The sequence below is a fragment of the Lepus europaeus genome, chromosome 18 (genome assembly GCF_033115175.1).
Source record: "Lepus europaeus isolate LE1 chromosome 18, mLepTim1.pri, whole genome shotgun sequence".
Taxonomy (NCBI): domain Eukaryota; kingdom Metazoa; phylum Chordata; class Mammalia; order Lagomorpha; family Leporidae; genus Lepus; species Lepus europaeus.
In genome coordinates, this window is record NC_084844.1 from 68,612,485 (window position 1) to 68,634,849 (window position 22,365).

At 41.8% G+C, this 22,365-nt stretch overlaps 2 protein-coding genes across 6 annotated transcripts in view; one reads left to right on the forward strand and one right to left on the reverse strand.

Moving 5' to 3' along the window:
- LOC133747076 (zinc finger protein 260-like) overlaps positions 1–22,365 on the forward strand; it is a 313,614-nt gene that overhangs the window by 286,829 nt on the left and 4,420 nt on the right. For all 5 annotated transcript variants that reach the window (XM_062175218.1, XM_062175219.1, XM_062175220.1 and 2 more), the window contains exon 5: positions 22,053–22,179. In XM_062175218.1, the coding sequence (XP_062031202.1) occupies positions 22,056–22,179 (124 nt within the window). In that variant the 5' untranslated portion in view covers positions 22,053–22,055. The remainder of the gene's footprint in view (positions 1–22,052; positions 22,180–22,365) is intronic.
- LOC133747078 (zinc finger protein 717-like) overlaps positions 1–22,365 on the reverse strand; it is a 380,365-nt gene that overhangs the window by 31,518 nt on the left and 326,482 nt on the right. The gene's annotated exons all lie outside the window — the stretch shown is intronic.

Consider the following 22,365-nt stretch of genomic DNA (forward strand, 5'->3'; position numbering starts at 1 on the left):
TGGTGTCTGGGGTACTGGTTCTGCAGAAGACAGGGTTTATGGGGGCCAGTGCTGTGGCGTAGCGGGTAAGGCTGCCGCCTGCAGTGCCAGCATCCCATATGGGCACCAGTTCGAGCCCTGGCTGCTCCACTTCCGATTCAGCTGTGCTATGGTCTGAGAAAGCGGTAGAAGATGGCCCAAGTCCTTGGACCCCTGAACCCATGTGGGAGACCTGAAAGAAGCTCCTGGCTCCTGGCTTTGGTTCAGCTCAGCTCCAGCCATTGTGGCCAATTGGGGAGTAAAGCAGCAGATGGAAGATCTTTCTCTCTCTCTCTCTCTCTGCCTCTCCTCTCTCTGTGCCTCTCCTCTCTCTGTGCAACTCTGACTTTCAAATAAATAAATAAATCTTTTTAAAAAAAGAGTTTATGCTTACTGGTAGTGGTCATGGAAAATATATGGGATATTTTGCAGCAAGATTTGGGATTAATTTTCCAAACCCTGAACCTCCTAGAGATTAGAATACATTTCTAATGCATAACTTCCTCTTATGCTTAATTAGGTTTTTGTTTTGAATTGTTTTTGATGAAACAGCAAGGAATTCTGAGTTATAGACTTCCTATTTCAGAGACAGGAAAACATTAAATGCCTGCATTATAATTAAATAATGCCTATCCCCCTTTCTTAAGCAACAAATGATCATAGATTCTCTCTTTGCTAATAATTAATGAGCATGGAGATTCTTTCCACTGTAACCACTCTCCCACCTACACTCCCTCCCCTCTTCCTCCTTCCTCTCCTATTGACATGGAATGCCTTACATAGCTAGGGTGAACATTTAACCCGCTTGGCCCTAGATGTTTATACACTTCAACTCTGTGTCATTATTAATATGCCCTTTTTATGACCAAGCTTATGTCAGAACAACAAATTATATATTCACCTAATACTGACAGTCATCAAATCAAATTTTATTTTCTTCTCTATTAGGCAGTTCTTGAGGGGCAGAAATATTTATTTTGTATATCATTTATTCATTCAACTAAAAGACTGACTGTCAAGATGCTGAGTTTTAGTGTCAAAGCAAATATGTTTCTAGACCCCATGAAGTTTACAGTCTGGCAAGAAAGAGCAATCTACCCAAAGAATATTGTCTTTCATAGTGAATTGTGGTGTGAAGTCAGTGGATAAAGATTTAAGCATTCTTAATCCAGCACCAACTCTAATCCCATGATCTCTAATTGAGAGAAGTAATCAGAGATATAGAACCCCATGTTACTCAGTTATCTCTTTGAATTTCTGCTTAAAAATAAAACATATCAAACAACACACAAATACCTAGCACTGCAAATTTACATACTATCTTGATATTAAAAATAAGAAAAAATTACCATGAAATAATAGAAACTTTGAATCTCCTTTGTTTTCTTTTTTTATTTATTTATTTTTTGACAGGCAGAGTGGACAGTGAGAGAGAGAGAGACAGAGAGAAAGGTCTTCCTTTTTGCCGTTGGTTCACGCTCCAATGGCCGCCGCGGCCGGCGCACTGCGCCGATCAGATGGCAGGAGCCAGGTGCCTATCCTGGTCTCCCATGGGGTGCAGGGCCCAAGGACCTGGGCCATCCTCCACTGCACTCCCTGGCCACAGCAGAGAGCTGGCCTGGAAGAGGGGCAACCGGGACAGAATCCGGCATCCTGACCGGGACTAGAACCTGGTGTGCTAGCGCCGCAATGCGGAGGATTAGCCTGTTGAGCCACGGCGCTGGCAAATCTCCTTTGTTTTCTAGACAAGTTATAATCCTCTGTGGTTCTTTACAGTTTAAATTATTTTTGTAGGTACTCTTTGTATCTCTCACATTTTTTCCCTATGAGAAATCAGATTTTAAAAACTGAGACCCAAGACAAAAGAAAGATTTTTAAAACTAGTATTATATGTTGATTAGCTCTTTAAAAAAGATTTATATATTTATTTGAAAGTCGGAGTTACACAGAGTAGAAGGGGAGAGAGAGAGAGAGAGAGAGACATCTTCCATCTTTTGGTTCACTCACCAATTGGTCACAATGGCTGGAGCTGTACTGATCTGATGCCAGCAGCCAGGAGCTTCTTCTGGGTCTCCCACACAGGTGCAGCTGCCCAAGGATTTGGGCCATCTTCCACCACTTTCCCTGGCCATAGTAGAGAGCTGGATTGAAAGCAGAGTAGCCGGGACTCAACCTCCACCCATATGGAATGTCAATGCTGGTGGCAGCTTTACCTGCTATGCCACAGTGCTGGCCCCTTGATTGGCCTTTAACTTAGACTTTTTAATGATATTAAAAAACACCATGTTTTTCCAAGCTCTTTCCATTCAGTTTCTCCTTTGTAAACTCCAGATAATACTGTCCCCAGAATTAATTGAAGGTATAAATGATATAAGGCATTTAACCCCTTAACCTATCTTCTTGAATATTCAGCTATGTTAGCTCTGTGTCCATTCCTCTGTTTGTCTCCGTACTAGATGAATAAAAAGACAGTGTAAAATGATTTGAAAAGAACTATAAGGGGTCAGTGCTGTGGCACTGCTGCCAATTGGGGAGTGAACTAGCCGACGGAAAACCTCTCTCTCTCTCTCGCTGCCTCTCCTCTGTAACTCTGGCTTCCAAATAAATAAATAAATCTTAAAAGAACTGTAAACACAAATAAAAATTGTATTCTCAAAACTGGATGTTAAACCATGCCTTCTACACCTCTGTTAAAAGTTACATTCTACCATAGCCATTTATGATTTCTAGGGCCAAAGCAGTAAATAAGATTTTTCTGGAAGAGACAGAGGTTACGAGGGAGCCAGGATTTGGGGTCAGTAGCAGCAGTGGGTGTCACTCTTTAAGATTTTGATTCAGGAAAGGAAGAACAGCAACTGATCCTTGAGATGTTGGGGTGGGAAGGAAAGGAAGGAGGGACTTAACAAAAGCAAATGCCCTCTGGTTGTGGGCACCCACCCCAGCCTGCACCCCTTGGGGAGGGCCAGCTGGTGTCTGTAGGGATGCTGTGGCCTGGACTCCATTTCCCAGAGTCCCCAGGAGCTCCGATGTAATCTGCCTTCCGAATGCCTGTGGGCATGCGCGTGCTAGTGCCCGCCCAAGGGTTGGACCAGAGGGAGTTCATTCCCTGGTGGAGGTCTGCCCTGGGGGCTGTGTTACTCCTCCTGCATTTACTGCATCTCCTGCTCTGCACGTGCGATCCCAGGCAGTTTCCGAGTGCTCACCCAGAGCCTGCCTCCTGCTGCTGCTTCCCTCTTCATTGTCCGCCTGTGGGTCCCTCGTGCCAGGGACTCTTTCTGCCCCACTCTCCCCGCTTCGCTCCCTGTGGTTCCGGAAGAAAGGGTACCTACTCCTGGGACTTTCTGAAGCAGGTTTGGGGTACAGGAATGGGCAGGGAGGCGTGTGGGACAAGGGTGGGTGCCAGGGTGGCTGGAGGCCCCCAGTGAGGCTCACTTACTTCTCAGCGATCATGGCAGCTTTCCCGAGGTCAAGGGCTGGGACCCGGGCTGTTCTGTCTCCCACCTCTGCTTCCCAGGCTCCCAGCGCCTGGCCTGTCCCTAATGTGCTTTATTTAGTGGTTACAGGAGAGGGCAGTGTTCTGGGAAACTGCACACCCAGGGCAGCTGAGAGCACAGGGAAGGAAGGCGGGGAGACTCCCCCTCTCCAGTTAAATAAGCCGGGCTCCCACTGTGGGTGGTCTCTGAATGCAGTCTGGCAGGGCCTCCTGCTGTTTCCTGGGCTGGTTCCTGCAGGGTGGGGCTGGATGGTCTTCAGCAGAGAGCCTGGGGCAGCAGAGGGGTGGGAAGGAGGATCTGACTAGGATCTGCCCCACTGCTCTCATCCTGCACCTCATCTTCCTGGTGGGGTCCCCACGGACACACCTGCTGGGTGTGGCCCTGAGTGTTCAGCTTTTTCCCAGAGGGAGCAGTGTGCAGCCTGTGTAGCAGCTTTGTGCATTGATCCCTTTCCCATATTTGATTATCAGATTTTTCCAATCTGGAATTTGAAGCTGTTACAGAAACCTGGTGTGGGAAAACTCCCTTCTTTCAAACAGGCACAGAGAGAGTGGAGGGTCCAAGGAGTTTATATTAATGGCCCTAGGCTCAGCTGGAATGATTTCCTGAGAATTGAGCATCAAATTCAAGTTTCTTAGAATATGTATAGGATCACCAGCATCATACCTCAGCTGTTATAGTACTGGTGGGTTTAAATGCAGCCTACATGACTTAGGACCACATTTCCAACTATCGGTGGGTCCAGTATGTTTGTAAAAGAGATGGCAGGGACAGATTTACAAGGTCAGATTTATGACTGGAGTTTTCAGAAGCAGAACTTAGGGCATCTTCACTCCCTAGACAAGATATCAGTGGGCAGCTGCTTCACTCATTAATTGTGAGCATCCACTTTTCAAGGTTTGTGTTGGATGGGGTCCATTTCTCTTTCTTTGTCTCAGGTTGTGGCTGTATTTCTTCTACAAGGCCATGGAATCATAGCTGATGATTTATTTGGCTGCTTTTCATTTTCTGTCTTCAGCTATTTCTTCTCCGGTTAGCAAGGTTGTCAACTGTTTTTACCTGCCGCTGATCCCTTTGCAAAGTGAAATGTGAACTAAAATTAATGCAAGTCTACTGTGTTGTCAATAACTGGAGTTGTTTTTTTTTTTTTTTTTTTTTTAAGATTCATTTATTGGCCGGCGCCACATCTCAATAGGCTAATCCTCCACCTGTGGTGCCAACACACCTGGTTCTAGCCCCGGTCGGGGTGCCAAATTCTGTCCCGGTTGCCCCTCTCCAGGCCAGCTCTCTGCTGTGGCCTGGGCATGCAGTGGAGGATGTCCCAAGTGCTTGGGCCTTGCACCCACATGGGAAAGCAGGAGAAGCACCTGGCTCCTGGTTTCAGATCAGTGCAGTGTGCTGGCTGCAGCATGCTGGCCACGGCAGCCATTGGAAGGTGAACCAATGGCAAAGGGAGACCTTTCTCTCTGTCTCTCTCTCACTATCCACTCTGCCTGTCAAAAAAAAAAAAAGATTTATTTATTCATTTGAAACTCAGAGATACAAAGAGAGAGGCAGGCAGAGAGAGAGAGAGAGAGAGAGATATCTTCCATCCAATGGTTCACTCCCCAATTGGCAGCAGCAGCTGGAGCTGTGCTGATCTGAAGCCAGTAGCCAGGAGCTTCTTCTGCATTGAAGCTGTTTGTTAAAATAATTATTTGTTTATTTGAAAGGCAGAGTTACAGAGTGGCATAAGCAGAGATAGATGGCCTAAGCTGTTTTGATACAAAACCAGGAGCCAGGAGATTTGTCCAGGTCTCCTAGGTGGGTGCAGGAGATGAGGGATTTGGGCCATCTTCTACTGTTTTCCCAGGCCACAGCAGAGAGCTGGATGGGAAGTGAAGCAGCCAGGATCCCAACTGGCACCCATATGGGATGCTGACACTGCAGGAAGTAGCTTAACCCACTATGCAACAGTGCTGCCCACTAACTGGAGCTCTTTTAATCTGAGTTTGCATAAAGTGGAGAATTACAGCATCATAAATACAGATAAGTAAGAGTTTTTCTCTGCCTAGTACTTTACAGTTACCCAGTGATCCACTGAGACTCTTATATTCCACACTGTGTAATTAAGAAGGGCAGTTATGGCCGGCGCCGTGGCTCAACAGGCTAATCCTCCGCCTTGCGGCGCCGGCACACCGGGTTCTAGTCCCGGTCGGGGCACTGATCCTGTCCCGGTTGCCCCTCTTCCAGGCCAGCTCTCTGCTGTGGCCAGGGAGTGCAGTGGAGGATAGCCCAAGTGTTTGGGCTCTGCACCCCATGGGAGACCAGGAGAAGCACCTGGCTCCTGCCATCGGATCAGCGCGGTGCGCCGGCTGCAGCGCGCCTACCGCGGCGGCCATTGGAGGGTGAACCAACGGCAAAAGGAAGACCTTTCTCTCTGTCTCTCTCTCTCTCACTGTCCACTCTGCCTGTCAAAAATAATAAAAAAAAAAAAAAAAGAAGGGCAGTTATTTGTCTTATTTTGGGTTCTGTGTTTAAACCCGTGACATTTTTGACATGGGAGGAAATTAGTTCTACATTTTCATAGAGACTGGTCTGTGGAAGCATCTATAGAAGTTATAACTGTCAGAGTGGTAAGAAAGAAGAGGGGAAGAAATAAGTGCCCCTTGCCCCCCACAGAGATGTGCACATAGTGGAGTAGAAGATGTGCCCTGGAAAACTATGGCTGACTTTCTGTGACAAACTGTGTTTGAGTACTTCACATGTTCTGATAGAAAGGTGTTGCCACCAGGTTACTACTATATTTATTTATTTAGTTAGTTTTTAAAGATTATTTATTTGGAAATCAGAGTTACACAGACAGAGAAGGAGAGGCAGAGAGAGGAAGAAAGAGAGGTCTTCCATTGGGTTCATTCCCTCAATGGCTTCATCATTGTGAACCTTGCTCAGTTCCTGGCCTATACCTTTCCTTTAACCTAGTACTTTGCCATGTAGTAGCCCATGCAAACTGCAGACTGCATAAATGAATGAATACTTTGATGGTTGTGATTTCTTAGAGGAATATCATAAGGGACAGAAGGAATAAAAACAAAAAAAAGTATCCTCAGTTTATAGAAGGTATACTATTTTTGCAAGCGACAGAGAGAGGAAGAAGAAGGAAAGTGGTGAGACTGGAAAGTTGTGGCAAATATAGTAGGCACTGGTCAAATTTAACAGGCCCATTAGAAAACATTAAGGTTTCCTTACTTCCGTGTAGACTGTCCTCTAGAGGTGAACAGGGTCCTCTAAACCCACTTGTTGCACAAATGAAAACCCAAGCATTGTGTTCTCCCACATATGGAGTCTGCTATTGGTTTTGATTTACGTTTCCCTAATGGTGAGTGATATTGGGCATGTTCATATATGTCTTGACCATTTAGATTTCTTCTTCTGAGAAACATCTATTCTGATCAATGCCCATTTCTTTCTTTCTTTTTTTTTTTTTTTTTCTCTGACAGGCAGCGTGGACAGTGAGAGAGAGAGACAAAGGTCTTCCTTGTGCCGTTGGTTCACCATCCAATGGCCGCCGCGGCCGGTGCACTGTGGCTGGTGCACCACGCTGTTCCAAAGGCAGGAGCCAGGTGCTTCTCCTGGTCTCCCATGGGGTGCAGGGCCCAAGCACTTGGGCAATCCTCCACTGCACTCCCGGGCCATAGCAGAGAGCTGGCCTGGAAGAGGGGCAGCCGGGGCAGAATCTGGTGCCCCAACTGGGACTAGAACCCAGTGTGCCGGCACCGCAAGGCAGAGGATTAGCTTGTTGAGCCACGGCACTGGCTTTGCCCATTTCTTAACTGTACATTTTGCTTCTTGTTTAGAGTTTTTCCAGTTCTATATATGTATGTTCTGGCTATCAATCTTTTGTCATATGTAGAGTTTTCAATGTTTTCTGCCATTCTGTTTGTTAATCTTCACTCTGATGATTACTTTGTTGTGAAGATGTATCTTAATTTGATACACTCAAATTCATATGTTTTATTTTTGTTACTTGTGCTTTTGGAATCTTACCCAAAACTGTTCTCTAGCTAATGTTTCATAGTTTCCTCTATCTTTACTTAGTTTTTGGTTTTGTATCTAGATTTTTAATTCATCTTGAGTTACTTTCACATAGTGTATGAGGTGTTGGGGTATATTTTCAGGCTTCTACATGTGGATAATCACTTTCCTCTAGACCATTTGCTAAAAGGAATCTTCTTTCTCCTGTTTGTTTTAGTTTCTTTGTTAAATATGAGTTGCCTGTAGAAAAGTCGGTTTATTTCAGCTGCCTATTATTTTCCATTGAACTATGTGTCTGCTTTTCCAACAGTGCTAACACTGCCTCTATTTTTTTAGGTTTTTTTTTTTGAAAGGCCAGACACTTCTTCCAAGTCTTTCATGTGGGTGCTAGCACCCAGGAACATGGGCCATCTTCCACCGATTTCCCAGGTGCATTAGTAGGCAGCTGGATTGGAAGTAGAGTAGCTGGTCTCATAGCAGCAACATATGGGATGCAAGGTCAAGGCTCTAACCCATTGCACCTCAGCACCAGCCCTTTATTTATTTATTTCTGCAGTGATCTTTCATTATTCACTTTTTCTACTGCCCTGCAACTTGATTCATTCTTGTTTTTCTCTGGGTACTGGAGGATGGTAGTAAGTTGCTTCTGGGATATCTTTTTTGTGTTTGTAGATAGTTGGTCATCTATAGTCATAGTTTTAATTTTTATATTTCTCTGCCAATCATGAGAACCTTCTAGATGACTGCATGAAATGTTGGCAGAAATGAGGATGTATTAATTTGCTAAGAAAATACCACAGAGAATATGATTTAAATCATGGGATTTTACTTCTCAGAGTTGTGGAGGTTGAAAATATAAGATCAAAGTCCTAAAAGGCTCAATTTTTCCAGAAGCCTTTCTCCCAATGAGACAGACACATATATCATTTGACCTGCTTAAAAGCACTTTCTTCAGGTAGAGTCATGTTGGTGGTTAGCACTTCAGTGTTTGAGCTTTAGGGAGGCACATTTCAGTCCATAACATCAAAAGGGGCCCTGTGGTCTGCTTCAATGACAGTCATTTCTAGGGAGGACAGAAAGTTTGAAATCAGTGTTAGGATTTCTCACAGTATTACTGTCAGTGCTATCTCCATACAATGTGCATTCATGTACACACAAACAAAAATACCTGTACATATAAACGCATTCTACAGTGGAAATGTCTGTTGGTTGTGTACAGGTAACATCAATATAATAATCCATAAGATGGCCTGTAAGCAGACATTAAAAAGAGGATTAGAAAGAATGACAACAAAATCTGCAGTTACCTATATTTATGTATATATGTATGATATTCAATATTTATAGTTGCTAAAAGATGAATGCTGATGTGTGAGAAATAAAAGCTAAACCTTACCTTACAATATTGCAGCCTATTCTACATGAAAGGTGTCTTCCTAAAACCAATCACTGGGCCCACTCTGTGGCATAGTAGGTTAAGCCTCCACCTGCAGTACCAGCATCCCATATGGGCACTAGTTTGAGTCCCTGCTTCTGCACTTCCAATCCAGCTCTTTGCTAATGGCCTAGGAAAGCAGTGGAATATGATATCAATGCTTGGGCCCCTGCACTCATGTGGGAGACCTGGAGGAAGCTGCTGATTCCTGGCTTCTGGCACCGGCTTCAGATTGGCCCAGCTCCAGCCCTTCTGGCCATTTGGGGGTGAACCAGTGGATAGAAGACCTCTCTTTCACTTCCTCTCTATATCTGTAACTCTGCCTCACAATAAATAAATACATTTTTTAAAAACCTTTCACATTTTACATTTCTTAATTTTTAAAGATTTATTTATTTGAAAGTCAGAGTTACAAAGAAGGAGGAGAGCCAGAGAGAGAGGTCTTCCATCTTATGTTTACTCCCTAATTGGTTGCAACTGCTGGAGCTGTGCTGTTCTGAAGCCAGGAACAAGGAGCTAGTTCTGGATCTCCCACATGGGTGCAGGGGCACAAGGACTTGGGCCATCTTCTACTACTTTCCTAGGCCATAGCAGAGAGCAGGATCAGAAGTGGAGTAGCTGGGTATTGAATTGGCCCCCATATGGGATACTGGCACTTCAGGCCATGGTGTTAACCTGCTCCACCACAGCACCAGTCCATCATTTAAAATTTCTGACACTCTAAAATAGCACAGGACTACATTACACATAAGGAAGATGCATTCAAATATTATAAATCTAGTGCATTTTAGCAGACATTTTAACAAATACTTCTGCTTTTCTCAGCATTATGTATTAAATTAATGACATAATGAGTCATTGTCAGGTTTTTAGCTCTTTGACAGCCACTTATAATACTTCACAGCTTTTTCAAATTTATTGCTAGTGTATTTTTTTCAACACATGCACTGGATTTTACCAGTTTAGTGAACATGGCGTTGCCTATTCTAGGATTTGCATTTTATGCATTTTCATGGCTCACATAATCAACATCTGCAAAGCCTCTAAAAGACATAAATAATAACATGAATCAGGTTTTTTTTTTAAAAAAAGATTTATTTATTTGAAAGTCAGAGTTGCACAAATAGAGGAGAGGTACAGAGAGACAGAGACAGAGAGGTCTTCCATCTGCTGATTGTGGCCCAGTTGGCCACAATGGCTGGTCTGCATCAATCCAAAGCCAGGACCCAGGAGCTTCTTCTGGGTCTCCCATGTGTGTGCTGGGCCCCAAGGACTTGAGACATCTTCTACTGCTTTTGCAGGCAATTGCAGAGAGCTGGTTCAGAAATGGAGCAGCCGGGACTTGAACAGGCACCCATATGGGTTGCCAGCACTGTAGGCAGCAGCTTTACCTGCTATGCCACAGCACCAGCCCCACATTACATCTTTTTAAGATGATATGGATTTAAGTTCATGAGAAATTATTAGCATAGTGGGAACTGATAGATATGGATGATTCAGGATGGGCTTGTTAGGGATGGTAATGTTAATTTTCTTATAAAATAAAAATAAAATATGATCAGACATAAATGAAGACTAAATTTTATTAGTGGTGATCCAGAAAACACTGATCTCAGGTCTTTTTCTTCTAGTGTTAAGTTTATGTTTTAAAACTCATATTAAGTGAACAAGTTTCATGTAATTTATATATACAGATTTAAGAGCAAACTGATACATCCTACCCTATCTTCCCTTTGTCTCATACTTCCAACTCCCTCCTTCTTGTTTTATTTTCTTTCAACTTTTACAACTCCATGCTTTGATTTAATTTTAGAATCACAAGCTTTAACCCTCTACAAAATAAAGAATTCAAGTAGTAGCAGAAATATCGATGAGTATATTTTCTATACTCTGTCAAATAGTACAGAACAGCGCTGTGAACAATAATCAAATCTCAAAATGTCAATTTAACTCATGCTACATTTTGTTGTCTATATATTAATTACCATCAATCAGAGAAAACATACGGTATTTGTCTTGTGGGGACTGGCTTTTTTCACAAAGCATAATTGTTTCCAGTTGCATCCATTTGGTTACAAAAGATAGGATTTCATTCTCAATTATGGCTGAATAGTATTTTAGACTGTATATATAGCTCATATTCTTTTTCCAGTCACCAGTTGATGGACATCTGGGTTGATTCCATGTTAACTATTGTGAATTGAGCTGTTATAAACATGAGGGTACAGATAACTCGTGCATATGCATATTCTATTTCATTTCATTTGGATAAATTCCCAGGAGTGGGATGGCAGGATCATATGGTATATCTGTTTTCAGATGTCTGAGGAACTTTTATACTGCCTTCCATAATGGCTGTACTAGCTTCATTCCCACCAACAGTGGGTTAGGGTACCTTTTTCTCTACCTCTCCACCAGCCTTTATTTTTTGTTGACTTTTTCAAAAGAATTCTTTATTTGAAAGGTGGAGTTACAGAGAGGGAGAGGCAGAGGCATAGAAACATAGATATTTTATCTGCTAGTTTATTCTCCATATGACCCAACAGGTGGTGCTGGTCCAATCTGAAGCCAGAGTTAGAAGCATCTCCCTGGTCACCCAAGTGGGTGCAGGGGCCCAGGTACTTGGGCCATCTTCTGCTGCCTTCCCAAGCACATTAGCAGGGAGCTGGATCAGAAGTGGAGCAGCCTGAACTCAAAATCGCAATCATGTGGGGTTCTAGCACTGCAGGCAGCAGCTTAACCTGCTACACAAAACCTCCATCTCCTGACTTTTGGTTTCTGTATGAGAGCCATTCTAACTGGGTGAGGCAAAAGGTCATTGTGGCTTTTATTTGCAGTTCTCTGATGGCTATTGTTCCTGAGCATGTTTTCATGTGTCTGCTTGCTAATTGAAATCCATCCTTGGAAAAATGCCAATTTATATCCTGTGCCCATTTCTTGACTGGATTGTTTGTTTTTTGTTGTTGAGTTTTTTGAGCTCTTTCTAGATTCTGGATATTTTACTTTTTCAGTTGCCTAGTTTGCAAATATTTTCTTCCATTCTGTCAGGTGCTTCATCTTGTTGAATGTTTACTTTGCAGTTCAGAAGGTTCTTAGCTTGATGTAATCCCATTTGAGTATTTATACCTTTATTGATTGTGCTTCTTGGAGCCTTTTCCAAGAAGGCTTTGCCGATGCCAGTATCTTGCAGAGTTTCTCTGATGTTTCCCTCTAGGAATTTGATGGTATCACATCATAGATTTAGATCATCGATCCATTTGTACTGTATTTTTGTATAAGTTGTAAGGTAGAGATCTTGTTTCATTTTTCTGCATGAGAAGGTCAAATTTTTCCAGCACCATTTTTGAAGACTGTTCTTTGTCCAGGGATTTATTTTAGATCATTTGTCACAAATTAGTTGGTTGTAGATTTGTGGATTAATTTTTGGGGATTCTACTCCACTTCATTCATCCACATGACTTTTTGGTGCCAGTACCAGGCTGTTTTGATTATAACTGTCTTGTAATAGGTCTTGAATTTTGGTATTATGAGGCTTCCAACTTTGTTTTTGTTGTTTAAGATTCCTTTAACTATTTGGGGTCTCTTGCATTTCCATGCAAATTTTAACATTATTTTCTCTAGATCTCAGAAGGATGTTGTTGGTATTTTGATTGGGATCATATTGAATCTGTGATTGCTTTTGGGGGGCTAGTGCTGTGGTATACTAGATTGAGCCTCTGCCACCCACACTGGCATATCACATGGGCATCAGTTTGTATCCTGGCTGCTGCTCTAATGATCCAGCTCTCTGCGAATGGGCAGGGAAGTCAGTGGAAAATGGTTCAAGTACTTTGGCCCCTGCACTCATGTGGGAAACCCTGGAGAAACTCCTGGCTCCTTGCTTCAGATCAGCCCAGCTCCAGGCATTGTGGTCATTTGGACTCAATTACGTATTTCTTTTATGAGGATTTTTGCATCTATATTCATCACAGATATGTTTCTTTTTTAAAATTTTTAAACTCTACTTACAGGTAGAGTTACAGAAAGTGAAAAAGAAACAGGGAGAAAGATCCTCTCTTCACTGCCTCACTCACCAAATGGCCGCAATGGCCGGATCTGTTCTGACCTGAAGTCAGGAGCCAGATGCCTCTTCCTGGTCTCTCATGCAGGTGTAGGGGCCCAGGCACTTGGGCCATCCTCCACTGCCCTCTCAGGCCAGAGCAGAGAGCTGGACTGGAAGAGGAGTAACTGGGACCAGAACCAGCACCCACATGGGATGCCAGATCTGCAGGTGGAGGATCAACCCAGTGTTCCATGGCACCGGCCCTCATCAGGGATATTTTTCTATAGTTTTCTTTTTCCACTGTGTCTTTTTCTAGTTTAAGAATCAAGGTGATGCAGGCTTAATAGAAGGAGTTTGAGAGGATTGTCTCTCTTTCAATTGTTTTGAATAGTTTGAGAAGAAATGGAATTAGTTCTTCTTTAAAAGTCCGGAAGAATTCAATAATGAGGCTGTCTGATCCTGGACTTTTCTTTGTTGGGAGGGTCTTTATTACTCATCCAATTTCTGTCTTGGTTTTTGATTTATTTAGCTTTTCTATGTGTCTTTATGACTAAATTTTGGTATATTGTGTATGTCCAGGAATCTGTTCATTTTTTTCCTCTAGGTTTTCCAATTTGTTAGCCATCACAACAGATGCCCACATCCTATATTGCAGTGCTAATCTGAGTTTTGGTTATCCCACTTCCAAATCTGTTTCATGTTAATATCCCCAGGAAGCAATGGATGATGGCTCAAATTCTTTGATTCCTGTCATCTAATTTGGAGAACTGTAACCTAAATGGGGACTTGAGAACCTGGTCTTGCATAGTTGTTGTAGCCATGTAGAAAGTGAACCAGCAGATGGGAGATCTCTATGTTTCTCTTTCCCTCTTTCTTTGTCTCTGTGTCTCTGCCTTTTTTATCATATTAAAATATTTAATTATTTATTTGAAAGAGTTACAGAGAAAGGGAGAGACAGAAATCTTCCATCACCTGATTCATTTTTGAGATGACTTCAATAGCCAGAGTGTGGCCAGGTTGAAGCCAGGAGCTTCTCCTCCAATGTGTGTGGCAGCAGCCCGGCACTTGGCCCATCTTCCACTGTTTTTTCAGTCCATTGGCAGGGAGCTGGGTCAGAAGTGGAATAGCTGATACTTGAACTGGTGCACATACAGGATTGCCAGTGTAACAGATAGCAGCTTTGTCCACTGCACTACACCACCAGCTCCTCTTTCTGCCTTTTGAATAAATAAATCTTTTGAAAAAGAACTTCGGGTAGTAAAAGTCATCATGACTGAGCAATGGCAAATTGATTGAAGTGATCTACTTTTTTAAAGATTTATTTATATATTTGAAAGGCAGCACTACAAAGAGAGAGTGGGAGAGATTGATCTTCCTCCTCAAATGACTGCAATGACTGTGGCTAGGCCAGACTGATGTCAGGAGCCAGGGGCTTCTTTCAGTCTCTTACACGGGTACAGGAGCCCCAATATTTGAGTCATCCTGTGCTGCTTTTCCAGACACACTAGCAGGGAACTGGATCAGTTTGGAGCATTAATGTCTATGATACTCTCCTTGCAGTTAAAGAATTTGGAATCCATTTTGATTATGGGTGGGCCAAGTACAACAGCTTCCAATCGTCCAAGGTTTGGACTAGATGGGTTCTGAGAAATTTTGTTAAAAGAGTTATTAATCATAACTCTCAGTTTAAGCTTTTCTTACCAAATTTTCATGTTTGCTGATGTTAACATCTATGGGAAAATTGGGTCTCTGGATTGCAACCAATGAAAGCATCCAGACTAACAGTAAATAAGGTCAATAGTCAGCAGAATGGTGTCCAGCTGAACTTAAATAGCTTTTCTTGTTTGGTAGAGGGGTAACCTCCTGCATTATACTGACATACTGACATAGAGAGTAGATATTGGAGCCTGTCCCTTGTGCCAAATGGAGAATGCCATGTTTTGGTTCATTATATATATATATATATATATATATATATACACACATAGACATATATACATATATATATATACACACACACATACATACACACAGATTTTATTTATTTATTTGACAGGTGTAGTTACAGATAGTGAGAGAAAGAGACAGAGAGAAAGGTCTTCCATATGCTCGTTTACTCCCCTAATGACTGCAATGGCTAGAGTTGGGCCAATCCAAGCTAGGAGCTTCCAGGTCTCCCACATTTTTGCAGGGACCGAAGCACTTGGACCATCTTCTACTGCTTTCCCAGGCTATTGCAGAGAGCTGCATGGGAAGAGGAGAAATGGGGACTAGAACTGGTGCACATATTGGGTGCTGGCACTGCAGGTAAAGGATTACACCACTGCACCACAGTGCTGGCCCCAGTCTATCCTTAATTAAGGACACCTCAGTAACCATACTCAGGTTTTACTGTCCTATATTCATGGCCAAAGTCCTAGCAGACAACATAGTTTGGAGAATTGTAAGCACAAGTTGTGTAGGAGACTTCATTTCTCATACAGCACAGTTAATAACAAGGTTCCAAGAGGGGAAATTACTTGCATCATATTCTTTGACAACTAATGGACATCACAGGTGATCTAGAGAATTTAGGTTTGTGAGCCCCTAGAGTGAAAAAGTCACTGAGAACACAAGGACAGTGCCTAGAGTTTATTTTGATGGATTTTAGCCCCTTTCATTGGAGGGAGGCCCAAAGAAGCTGGACTGATTTGTATACCTCAGAAGTGTCTTTTCAAGGTGAAGGCAAACTGAGACTGAGGGGCTTTTGGAAAAACTTTGAACAAAACACATTTGCCATACTTGGTTAAGACACAGCATTTATCTATTGAGATGCATCAGATGTGTTAACATTAGGTATAAGGTACAGTGGACATGGTGGATGGCATATAGCAATATGATTTTAGTAATCTATCATGAGGTGCTATTTTTTTACTGGATTTAGCAGGTATAATTGGGCTACCTAATGGGGTATAGCTTGAATAATCACCTTTCTGTTAAATAAATCTGAGGTAGTAAATGTTAGTATAGGAAGACATTGAGTTTTCTTTTATTGGGCCTTCTTGGTTATTTTAATCTGGGATCTGCAAATTCTCATTTTCTCTAGCCAAGTTGTAACTTAAAAACTTTATTTTATTACACATCATGTTGGACTAACTTTGCCACTTCTGGGATTTTTTTTAGTACATCTGACAACTGGAAATTTAGACAATAGTATAGTACCAAGTAAAGTACTTATTTTTCTTCTGATACATATTTTGGAATTCTTCTAAAATTCCTATTGAGTACTCTTGTTAAATTTAGTTGCACCCCTGGTTAAGACTTATTGGAGCCACTCTACTGATTACATCTATGAAACTTTGTTAATAAATGCATATAGAACCTGGGAAAGTTGATTTATATCTTATGCTGTAGAGACATAAGACAGAACATCTTTTTTATCTTTTTCAATTATATAATTTAAAAATGAATTTTAGATTTTCAATAGGATCAAATTGTGTACTTTTCAGAAATGTATACATGCAGACAACTATAATTTATGCATTTTACATTTTCCTTCTTTAGATTTTTAAAAAGCTTTACTGAGATTGCTGCTGTGATATAGCAGGTCAAGCCCAGCTCTGGCCATTGTGGCCAGTTGGGAGTGAACCAGTGGGTGGAAGGCATCTCTGTCAATGCTTCTCCCTATCTATAACTCTTACTCTCGGATAAATAAAGAAATCCTGTAAATATTTAAAAATAAAAAATAAGGAAGACTGACCTCCCTCGAGTTGCAGAATAAAGTCACTGAAAGGTAATTACCAGCTCAGAGATGATACAGGAATTTGAACAGCACAGTTCAGACATTATATCTAGTAAAAATTGACCAATAGCTGTGGGCCAAAAGTCAGTGCCCAATGACACTACCACTCAAATCATAATTTCATGTCCATTCTCACTTATACAGGAAAAGGAGTAAAAGCAGGAAGTCCATGGCATCCCTTTATCTGTCTCTGGGCCTAATTTGTGGGAGAAACCACAAATTAAGTTCAGATCTCAAAAAAATAAAGTTTTGTTAAATACTTAACTAAATGGAGTGATTCATAGATGAATTTCAGGAACTTTTGGGTAAAGAATTACCAGGTAGTGCAATTTCAATTATTCATGAACATTTTAGAAGGCACTCACCCCAATTTCCAGCCATTTTAATACACTGAATAGATTCAAATAATTTTCCTCACTGCAAAATATGATGCATTGATGGGTGAAAAAATGTTTTAGTAGGTAAGATCAAGCATCATTTTAAAAGATTAAAAATGGGTTGTTGAGGAACATTAGTTTCTTCGAATATTTTAAGTTAAAAAAATTCTTGGAGTCTTTTCCTGAGTATCTGTAAGAAGTATATATTTAGGGGGCTGGTGCTTTGGTGCAGCAGGTAAAAGCCCTGGCCTGCAGTGCTGGCATCCCATATCGGCCCTGATTCCAATCCCAGCTGCTCCACTTCTGAACCAGCTCTCTGGTATGGCCTGGGAAAGCAGTGGAAGATGGCTCATGTCCATGGGCCCCTGCAGCTGCACAGGAGACCAAGTAGAAGTTTCCATTCCTGGCTTTGGATAGCTCAGCTCTGGTTGTTGCAGCCATTTGGGGGGTGAATTAGCAGGTGGAAGACCTCTCTCTCTTGCTCTACCTCTCTCTGTATCTCTGTCTTTCAAATAGATAAAATAAGTCATAAAAATATGTGAGGTTTTTAGAACCATATTTTAATTATGAGATTTAAAAATAACAATAAATTTAATGACAATTGCCAAGAATTCTTTCCATATTTGAATTTCTCCACTTATACTATGTTTCTTTCAGATGTAAATATGTCAAACCAAGAATTACTGAGGAATTGGATAATTATGTGGGTATCTCATGTGGTCAGGAAAGTTCTGATATATCCCCTCTGTGTCCCAGGAGGCTGATTTTCCAGCTGATATATGGATCATCTTCATTTCTTCCTAATGCAGGCATGCATTGGTATCTGGGAATCTAGTGTCATCTGCCCATGATGTCAGCAGGTCAGGACCATAGGAAATCTCCTCTGGCCTCCTTCTCAGCATGTGCCATTCCAACCACTCCCACCATCTTCACAGAATTCTTGACCCCTGGGGCTTTCCTCATATGCTCAAGAGCTGTGTGGTTGGTTTCTGTGTCTGTGGGTGTTAGTGTGAGGGTGAAAGGAACCTTGGAGAGCAGGACAGGTGTCTGTCTCTTGGTGGCATAGGTGACAGCCATAGATCTGAGGTGTTAAGTCAGGTATTCAGGTGCACCCTGTGGATCTTGGCTGGTTGAGGAAGAGACACCAGTGGCACAGCCTCAGTTCTGGAGCTGGAGAAAGGGTGAATTTTTATTAACATATTTCAGAAAGTTGAAATTTTAAGGAATTTTTTGTCAGAAAATGCTGCACTGAAAGAAGACTGGAGAAAAGGTGAATAAGGTTGAGATTTTAAGGATTTTTTTGGTCAGAACTCCAGGTGTACAGAGTACAGTTCTAAAAATTCTGTAGAAAGTCTGTCTCATCCAAGACGGCAATGGGATGGAGCTGGGGGTTCAGGCCATTTGGGATGAAATGTGTGTGGGTGAATGTCTATTGCACCTCTGTCACTATTTACCTATCTGTAAGATTAGTGCTACTAGTGAAATGTCCCTGCATTCCCTGAGAAATCCTTGTGAGGTGTGTGCAGGCTGACTTACACTATGTGGCAATTGCAATTTTGGGGTTTCATGGTATATCATCTTCTAGTAAAATTTCTGTTTTCCTGCATTGTGTAGCCTGCCTTGCACTACTCTTTCAAGGTTACAGAACTTTATACAAGACCTAGTTTGCAAAAATGTGGAAGTTTGGATACTCTGTGACAATCCCGTTTGCAGAGAGAGAGATGTCTTCCATTTGCTGATTTACTCTCCAACTGGCCACAATGGCCAGAGCTGCACCAATCCAAAGCCAGGATCCAAGAGCTTCTTCCAGGTCTCCCAAGCAGGTGCAGAGGCCAAAGGACTTGGGCCAACTTTTACTGTTTACACAGGCCATAGCAGAGAACTGGAACTGAAGTAGAACAGCTGGGATTTGAACTTGCACCCATATGGGATACAGGCAGCTGCTTTACCTTTTAAGCCACAGTGCCAGTCCCCAAAATAACTTTCATTAGTGTAAATTTTACTGAACATAGTTTATTTGAACAATAACTAAGTTTTATTGTTTTTTGTTGTTACATTGTCATTTAATAAAATTTTGGCAATGCTTTCATTAAAGCAATGATAACTTCTGGTTAATCTCTGCCACTTAATAGAGGTGGGGGCACTTGCCTATATATTTCCATGTTTAAACATTTATTCCTCCATGGTGAAGTTGACATTTTCTCTATTTATATATTCAAGATTCTTTATTCATTTTACCATTCCTTTTTCTACAGTGTAATGTAGAAGGAAAGATGAGAAATTTTCTTTTAAATCCTTGCATTCACGTTTTCTTCCAGGTATGGTTCAGGGCACCTCCTGATATTTCAAAAAGCAAAGAAAATTAATACATCACCTGCAAATTGTGTGCTTTTTAAAACATATTTATTTTATACATTTGAAAGACAGAGTCACAGAGAGTGATAGAGAAAGAGAGCAAGAGAGAGACAGAGAGAATCTTTTATCTGCTGGTTCATTCCCCAAAAGGCCACAATGGTCAGAGCTGAGACAATCTAAACCCAAGAGGCAGGAGATTCTTCTGTGTTTCCCACATAGTTGCAGGGGTCCATGCACTTGAGTCATCCTCCAGTACTTTCCAAGTCATATTAGCAGGAGCTGTATCTGAGGTAGAGAAGCTGGGACTCAAACTGGCACTCACATGGGATGCTGGCTCTGCGGGCTGGGGCTTTAACCCACTGGGCGATCACACTGGCCCCTGTAAGTGGTTTTTTTATTCCCCAACTTGCTGTCAGTTTTCTTTTTAGATTAATAATAATTTATTAATGGAAATGGATAAAGGAAGATGAATTTTATTCTCAGGGAATATATAAAAACAAGATGAATGGTGAATATGTCATGGCTATGAAGCATTGCAGTTATCCAAGATAAGGCAGTTTTGTCGCTCACCTTTCTGTTGCCATAGCAAAATATATATTTGTTATATGATTTCAGTTGAAGCTTCAAGGACAATATTCTAAATTTTGGGGTCATGATGTCCAATAGAGTCTTTAGTGTTATACAGATGATGTAGTGGGCAGTGTTTTAGTGCCACCCTGGAAGTAAACACTTAACATTCTGCAAGGGAAAGAGTTACCTAGGGCTAAAACACAAATCAGTTGCATTTATTTTTAATTGTTAGAGCAATGCAGTCCTTAATAGTTTGAGGAGATGAACTTGATCCTGAGCTAGGACGATGTCGGGAAAATAATCTACTGCAGGTTCTTTTATGTTTTAAGATTTTTTAAAAAGATTTATTTTTTATTTATTTGAAAATCAGAGTTACACAGAGAGAGGAGAGGCAGAGAGAAAGAAGGAGAAGAGAGATCTTTCATTCAACAGTTCACTCTCCAATTGGTTGCAATGGCTGGGCTGCACTGATCTAAAGCCAGGAGCCAGGAGCTTCTTCTGGGTCTCCCACATGGGTTCAAGGGCCCAAGGATTTGGGCCTTCTTCTACTGCTTTCCCAGGTCATAGCAGAGAGCTGGATCAGAAGTAGAGCAGCTGGGTCTCAAAACGGTGCTCATATGGAATGCCGGTTTTTTAAGCCAGGGCATTAACCTACTGTGCCACAGTGCCAGCCCCAAGATTTATTTATTAACTTATTTGAAAGGCAGAGTAATAGAGATAGGGAGATATGGGTAGTGAGAAAGAGATATCTTCCATCTACTGGTTCATTCAACAAATGGACACAATGGTTGGCCAGGCCAAAGCCAGGAGTCTGGAACTCTATCTGGGTCTCCCATAACCATGGAAGTGGCCCAAATACTCAGGCCATCTTTCACTACTCTTTCAGGCACTTTAGCAGGGAACTCAATTGGAAGTGGAGCACCAAGGACTCAAATTGTTTGTTCACATGGGTTGCCTGAATTGCAGGTGGAGACTTACCTGCTGCACCACAATGCTGGTGCCTACTGCAGGTTCTCAAACAAATCTCTCTGTATTCCCCTCAGTCACAAATGCAGATTATACTGCAGAATTTCTCAGGTTCTGTCCTTGGGTAAATAACTCCACTGCTTTTACTTTAATTTGTTATAATGTTATTTCAGTTCTTTAAATGTTTATGAGTAGAATAATTATAGAAAAAGCCAAAGCTGCTTTCTATTCTTTCTTGAATCTCCTCCCTTATTTTCAAATATTTATGAGCTTGGTAGAGAAAGAAGTTGATGGTGTGAGAGAAAGCTAGAGAGCTCCCATGTACTTCTTCACTGCCTAAATAATCATATCAAGCAGGGATGGGGCACAACTGAAGCCAAGAGTCAGGAATGGAATCTAGGCCTCCTTCTTGGTTGGCATCACCATTGCTTCCCCTGTTCTGCATTAGCCGGGAGCTGGAAACCAGAGCTGGCACTGAAATCCAACTTTGGAAATTTGATGTAGAGAGAATATCTGAGCTGGCATCATAAACACTAAGTTAAAGTCCTACTGTCTCTTTTAAAATATTTTTTTCTCTGCCATAATTGCATTGACTGTGTATAGTATTTTCCTGGAAATTCTTCACTGTTCAATCCCTTCATAACTTCCCTGATGGTTTCTTGTCTTTTTCCCTGAATACTTCTACATTCTTCTGAACATTGCTCATTCCAGAGTGACTTTTGTCCCCCTTTCAGCCTACTGTGCAAATACCCTTGACATAGTCTGGCCTTTGTGAACAGAAATTCCTGTTTCCCTCCAGCTTGGGCATTTTTCACAGCCTTTATACCATAGGTTTGATCCCCTGCTGAATGCTTCTGTGTGGCTGTCCAAATGCTCAACCAATCTAAAATGAAATGGCATTCTTGCTTCTTCTTCCTCCATACCCATGTAGAAGATATACAACTGCCATTGTTTGTTATATGACAGAGTAGACATGTTAACCAGGAGTGTTCTATCCCAGGTGATGATAGCATTTGAAGACCTGGCTGTGTTCTTTACCTGGGAGGAATGGCAGAACATGAACCAAGCTCAGAAAATCCTGTACAGGGATGTGATGCTGGAGACCTACAGCAGCCTGTTCTCCCTGGGTAAGTGTCACTCTTCACATGCCCAATGGTAACATTTTCTCGCTATTTGACAAATAAGTGAGCACTATTCATAAAGTTTAATGAGGGACAGGTATAGAATTTGAGTCCATGAAGAATCTGAATATCTACCACCTGGGAAGGATTTCAAATTGGAACATTTGTTGCATAGCTTCTGGACCAAGCTGT